This window comes from Pangasianodon hypophthalmus, chromosome 5, assembly GCF_027358585.1.
Source record: "Pangasianodon hypophthalmus isolate fPanHyp1 chromosome 5, fPanHyp1.pri, whole genome shotgun sequence".
Taxonomy (NCBI): domain Eukaryota; kingdom Metazoa; phylum Chordata; class Actinopteri; order Siluriformes; family Pangasiidae; genus Pangasianodon; species Pangasianodon hypophthalmus.
Genome location: NC_069714.1, coordinates 3,350,514 through 3,356,584, shown reverse-complemented (window position 1 = coordinate 3,356,584; position 6,071 = coordinate 3,350,514). Strand labels below are relative to the sequence as shown.

The 6,071-nt window shown below is 42.7% G+C and overlaps 1 protein-coding gene across 1 annotated transcript; it reads right to left on the bottom strand.

Moving 5' to 3' along the window:
• Positions 1-2,186: 2,186 nt before the first annotated feature.
• On the bottom strand, positions 2,187-5,953 carry maip1 (matrix AAA peptidase interacting protein 1). Its single transcript, XM_026941876.3, has 5 exons — positions 5,605-5,953; positions 4,292-4,363; positions 3,855-3,981; positions 3,433-3,586; positions 2,187-2,746 (listed from the first exon to the last, which is right to left on the bottom strand). Exons 1-5 carry the CDS (start codon positions 5,914-5,916, stop codon positions 2,668-2,670), a joined length of 744 nt encoding a protein of 247 aa, XP_026797677.1. The 5' UTR covers positions 5,917-5,953; the 3' UTR covers positions 2,187-2,667.
• Positions 5,954-6,071: the final 118 nt, after the last annotated feature.

Sequence of the window (6,071 nt, the reverse complement as noted above, 5' to 3'; positions counted from 1 at the left end):
TATGCACACCTGACGACGTCGGGGCATGCTCCTAATGAGACGACGGATGGTGTCCTGGGGTATTTCCTCCCAGATCTGGACCAGGGCATCACTGAGCTCCTGGACAGTCTGAGGTGGAATCTGGTGGCGTCGAATGGACCGAAACATAATGTCCCAGAGGTGTTCTATTGGATTTAGGTCAGGCGAGCGTGGGGGCCATTCGATAGTATCAATTCCTTCATCCTCCAGGAACTGCCTGCATACTCTCGCCACATGAGGCCGGGCATTGTCGTGCACCAGGAGGAACCCAGGACCCACCGCACCACCGTAGGGTCTGACAATGGGTCCAAGGATTTCATCCCGATACCTAATGGCAGTCAGGGTGCCATTGTCTAGCCTGTAGAGGTCTGTGCGTCCCTCCATGGATATGCCTCCCCAGACCATCACTGACCCACCACCAAACCGCTCATGCTGAACGATGTTACAGGCAGCATAACGTTCTCCATGAAGTCTGTTTCTGATTGTTTGGTCAGAGACATTCACACCATTGGCCTGCTGGAGGTCATCCTGTTCCTCCTTGCACAAAGGAGCAGATACTGGTCCTGCTGATGGGTTAAGGACCTTCTACAGCCCTGTCCAGCTGTCCTAGAGTAACTGCCTGTCTCCTGGAATCTCCTCCATGCTCTTGAGACTGTGCTGGGAGACACAGCAAACCTTCTGGCAATGGCACGTATTGATGTGCCATCCTGGAGGAGTTGGACTGCCTGTGCAACCTCTGTAGGGTCCAGGTATCACCTCATGCTACCAGTAGTGACACTGACCCTAGCCAAACGCAAAACAAGTGAAAAATAGTCAGAAAAGATGAGTAGGGGAAAAAATGTCAGTGGCCTCCACCTGTAAAACCATTCCTGTTTTGGGGGTCGTCTCATTGTTGCCCATCTAGTGCACCTGTTGTTAATTTTATTAACACCAAAGCAGCTGAAATTGATTAACACCCCCCTCTGCTACTTAACTGACCAGATCAATATCCCAGGAGTTTAACTGACTTAATTTTTTTGAGCAGTGTATACATAAGTAACAAATACAGTGTGAGAGTGTGATGTGGTAGTGCAGTGGGTGTAAACATTGTAGATACAAGCAGCAGACTTGAGTGGAATTAAAGTGGCATTGCAATGCAAACAGTGTAAACAGTGTGAAAACAGAAAAATGAATGGAAGTAGAGTGGCAGTGCATATGGATATGAATAGTGGATGGTGGTAGTTCAACTAATCAAGTTCAACTGTTGCCCAATGAGCTGATCCTGAGACTGGCTCAGTGCAGAAGTGTCCCAGCCTAGTGACCTCCTGTACCACTCCTTTCTACAGCGGAGCTGAATGAGTCTTCTACTAAAGGAACTCTGCTGTTTAAGCAGTAATTGTTTACTTTATTTATTTATTTGTTTGTTTATCTGTGTACTTGTTACTATGTTTTAAATATATTATGACTGAATTACAAGCCTATATTACACATCACTGAATAAATGAAATGTGGGAATTCATAAAGTGCTTCTTCTTTCGTTATTAGATTAGAACCTTTTAAACGGCATTACATTTAAGACATTTAAGTCCCTCCAATAATTTTCTACATTTTCAGTTTAATAATTCTAAAATAGAGGAACTCTTTCCTCCAGAAACATCGGCATTTAACTGAAGATCAATGAACACATAAGGAATCCAAGAGTTTTAACTCTTAAATTCCACTCTTCTGGGAAGGCTTTCCACTAGATGTTGGAGCGTGGCTGTGGGGATTTGTGATCATTCAGCTACAAGAGCATTAGTGAGATCAGGCGCTGATGTTGGTGAGGAGGTCTGGGGTTCAGTCGGTGTTCCAGTTCATCCCAAAGGTGTTCAGTGGGGTTGAGGTCAGGGCTCTGTGCAGGACACTCGAGTTCTTCCACTCCAACCTTCACACACCATGTCTTCATGGAGCTCGCTTTGTGCACAGGGGCATTGTCATGCTGGAACAGGTTTGGGCCTCTTAGTTCCAGTGAAGGGAAACTGTAAAGCTACAGCACACAGAGACATTCTATACAATTGTGTGCTTCAGACTTTCTTTGGGGAAGAACCACGTATGGGTGTGATGGTCAGGTGTCCACAAACCTATAGCCATATAGTGTATCTTTCCCAGATTCCTGAATTTATCAGATAAACTCTGACATTAAGTCTTAATGTGTGTACAAGATTTCTTGGCTGCTTTATTGAATTTACCCATCTGTCAGTAGAAAAGGTACAAATTCATTTCAGAGATGCAGCAAACAAGTGTAATTCCGTATCAAATTACTATCTGCACTATACTGACAAATATTTTAAGTGTTATATTTGAACAACAAATTTCAGATGCAATATCAAACATCAACACGAGATAATAACATAAAGACTTACAGGAACTAAAATTTAACTTAAAACTCTATCTCAACGTGGAACGTCTTGTGAATATTCTACCAGATTTGCACAGGTCCAAAATGACATGAGGACTTTTATAGATTTGCTAATTTACATCTTCATTCTACAGGATCATTCTCACAGAATGAATTAGTGAGTGTGAATGTTGTCCACATGTCAAGTTTTACTTTCCAGACAGTAAATGTGGCTCATTCACAGTACAGTATGATATTAAATTCAGATCCCATTAAACAGAGAGTTCAGCATTTTAATCAAGCAGCTTTGAGTGCTCTATTCTAGTGATGGTCCAGTCTGGTGTCACTCCTTGGGTAAACTCCCTCTGAAATCTGCAAAATAAAGTCAAATAACCTGCTTAGAACTTCATTGTATAACAACACTTCAGTGTTTCTAAGCTAACACAAACTATACAGCTTATTAACCAAACTGAACAATTCATATTCATTATAACGGACTGCAAAATGTTACACTTTTGCAATGCTTCAGAAATTTATAGTATTTATAGAGAATTGTACATTTTAATATTTCCTCTGAGAAGGTTATGGGACACAATTCCTTCAGCAACTTCTTGTCTGATTGGTAATAAAATATCATCATCAACCTGTTAGATTAGCTGGATTAACAGGGGCTTAAATTTTAATTGCTGACCAGATACTCTCTCTCTCTCACACACACACACACACACACACACACACACACACACACACACACACACACACACACACACACACACACACACAAAAATTCATTGGGAGAGGTTTCCTGTAGAGACGCAGAGGAACCAGAGAGAGTACAGAATGAAATCAGTCTATAAATGTTGCTGTTTCACAATCCTTTCTAATCAAATATATAAACATTATGTAGCAGGAAACTTCTTTTCTTCGTCTTTCTTCTTTGAATTAATCTAAGTAGTGTTTTTGACATTTTGATATCTTTAATTATCACAGAATCCTTACATCTATATTTCTAATACAGCAAATGCCCTGACTCTCGCTCTCAGTATTTAAGGACTTACTCGTAATTGGCTGTGAGCAGCCTCTTGCTCTCGGGTTTCTCCCCGTTTTTACCAATGACCACCTGGAAGATGCGCGCTCCCTCCATTGTGTCCTCTGGCAGCCGGGCACTGGTTAAGTACCAGAAGCGCATCAAAATACTGACAAACTTCCTCCCTGACAATGAGACAAAAGAAGACACATGCTGAGTTCTCTAAGCAGATAGAAGTTCTGTTCGGTTCACTTTGATCGAATGAAACAAGAATGAATGAATAAATGGTAAATTAGACAAACTTTTTGCCCCATTACATGCTTACACGCAACAAAGTACCAGTTTTCTTTCATTGGCCACCACCCTAATCTGGTTCATCTTCCAAAAGAGGTTAGAGGATCCTATTTTTAGAGAACCAAACAAATAATAGCTGTTAAAAGGTTCATCCCTCACCATCATTCTCATAGCAGAAACCCACATCTGCTGGCGTCGTGTACATGATGTCATCTGGGTCAGCTGAAAGTGCTCTTTTATAGCTCAACGGGAGATCAGCACATTTCTCCTCCAGTTTCCCAATTACCTACAGTATAGAGAGTCACTGAGATTACACACACACACCAACACAAACACTGGCTGCATTCTCAATACTCATGACCATCACAACTCACTTAACTGATCTGAGTCATTCAAACAGACGCATTAAATACAGAACTGAATTAGCGTGATCAGGAAGCTGTGACTGTAAGCAGCCTGTGTGCAGATGGGAAAAATCTTCCACCTGCCAGCCTTGTGCTTGAGAAATGATTTGCCTGACTCACTTCAAAGAGGTTAAAAGGAATCAAATCACTTTCAAACTGACCATAACTGGTGTTTTTCTTTCATGTACTTACATCTTTAGCGACGAGACCTTCGAGTTCTTCAAACTGACTCTGAGACAGCAGTCGTGATACATGTGCAAATGCCTATGATTGGGAAAAAAAAAGAATGAACAGATATGTGTATGTCACAAACCAATACACTGCACAACACTGCACCTGATACATTTGAAGAAGCGAAAAATTCAATACATGGTGATTTAGAGCTATTTCGACAGAACATGTAGTTCAGTATCGTGCAAGTAGTCTCAAATTAAGATGTTGGCTTTAAGGACTGGGAGGCCACGCCTCCTTCCCTGGAACAGACGACAGAGAACGACTCTTTCACACATATTAGATTAATGCATATTAATATAAACCGATCAGCCATAACATTAAAACCACCTGCCTAATATTGTGTAGGCCCTCCGTGTGCTACAGCTGTGACCCGTTGAGTCATGGACTCCACAAGACCTCTGAAGGTGTGCTGTGGCATCTGACCCCAAGACGTTAGCAGCAGATCCTTTAAGCCCTGTAAGTAGCGAGTTGAGGCCCCCATGGATCAGGCTTGTTTGTTCAGCACATTCCACAGATGCTCAATCTGGGGAATCTGGAGGCCAAGTCACCACCTTGAAGTCTTCATCATGTTCCTCAAACCTTTCCTGAAAGATTTTTGCAATGTGGCAGGCACATTATCCTGCTGAAATAGGCCACTGCCATTAGGGAATACTGTTGCCATGAAGGGGTGTACTTGGTCTGCTACGATGTTTAGGTAGGTGGTACGTGTAACATCCACATGAATGCCAGGACCCAACGTTTCCCAGCAGAACATTGCCCAGAGCATCACACACATCAACTTCGAGAACTGACTGCCTAACATATCCCACCCCTAGACAGGTGTCATTGTAACGAGATAAATCAATCTTATTCACTTCACCTGTCAGTGGTTTTAATGTTATGGCTGATTGGTGTGAACCTGTGATTTGTTTTGCAGCTTGTAAAGATGCTGTTATAGAAAATTAATCAACACCCTCTAACCAATCAGAACCAAAAAGTCAACATCACTGCAGCATAAACATGAAGTAACGTGATAAAAGTGATGCTGAAGTAATATAATAAGCTATTTGTATTGTATAAGTGTATTATGTTGAGTGAGTGTTATTCTTTACGAAGCATGAAGCTGTTAGAGAGCCCACATTCCCCCACTGGCCTTCCTGAGTACTGAGCTGTTTCCCCTCACCACAGCAGGCCTGGTCTCTGCTCTGGAGCTGGATGTACACTGAGTGCACTGATGAGCTTCCTACAGGACTCTCTTTCAACACGTGACACAAGCATTAAGCCCAGCTCACCTGTTTGGCTCCTTCAGTGAACTCCTCGATGCTGAAGTCTTTGTCGAAGTAAGCGCGAATGAGGAAGAAGCAGAATTTGGTCCGGAACCAGATGAACGGGTTCGGGATGCCGACCACAACAACCTTCCGCGTCTCTCTGCGTCCCTCTCTGTCCGAACTGCAGAACCGGACTCCGGACACAACACACGCTAACGAGGCCTGCTTTTTAACAACGCACTCATTTCGTGTTTCGATTAGTTTGTTAAATCTTAGATAAGCGCTCAGACCCGCAGCAGGCCTTCTACAGCTCCATCTGAGTAAGGGCAGCGCCATGTTTCTGTTCCCATCGCCTAGCAGCCCCCCCGCCGCCGAGTCCGACTACTACGGTTCCTATGGTTTATTTAAAAGTTGTGAGTGTTTTCATGAGTTAAACAGGCACTGTTATGTTTGTGTACTATTTTTTTTATATTTATTTATGAAGTATGAAC

Excerpts from the sequence above, each read along its gene's own strand:
- maip1 (XM_026941876.3), bottom strand. The coding sequence starts at position 5,916 with ATGGCGCTGCCCTTACTCAGATGGAGCTGTAGAAGGCCTGCTGCGGGT. Across the intron at positions 4,364-5,604 it reads TCACTGAAGGAGCCAAACAG|GCATTTGCACATGTATCACG; the intron begins GTGAGCTGGGCT and ends TCCCAATCATAG. Across the intron at positions 2,747-3,432 it reads CTGCTCACAGCCAATTACGA|ATTTCAGAGGGAGTTTACCC; the intron begins GTAAGTCCTTAA and ends TTTATTTTGCAG.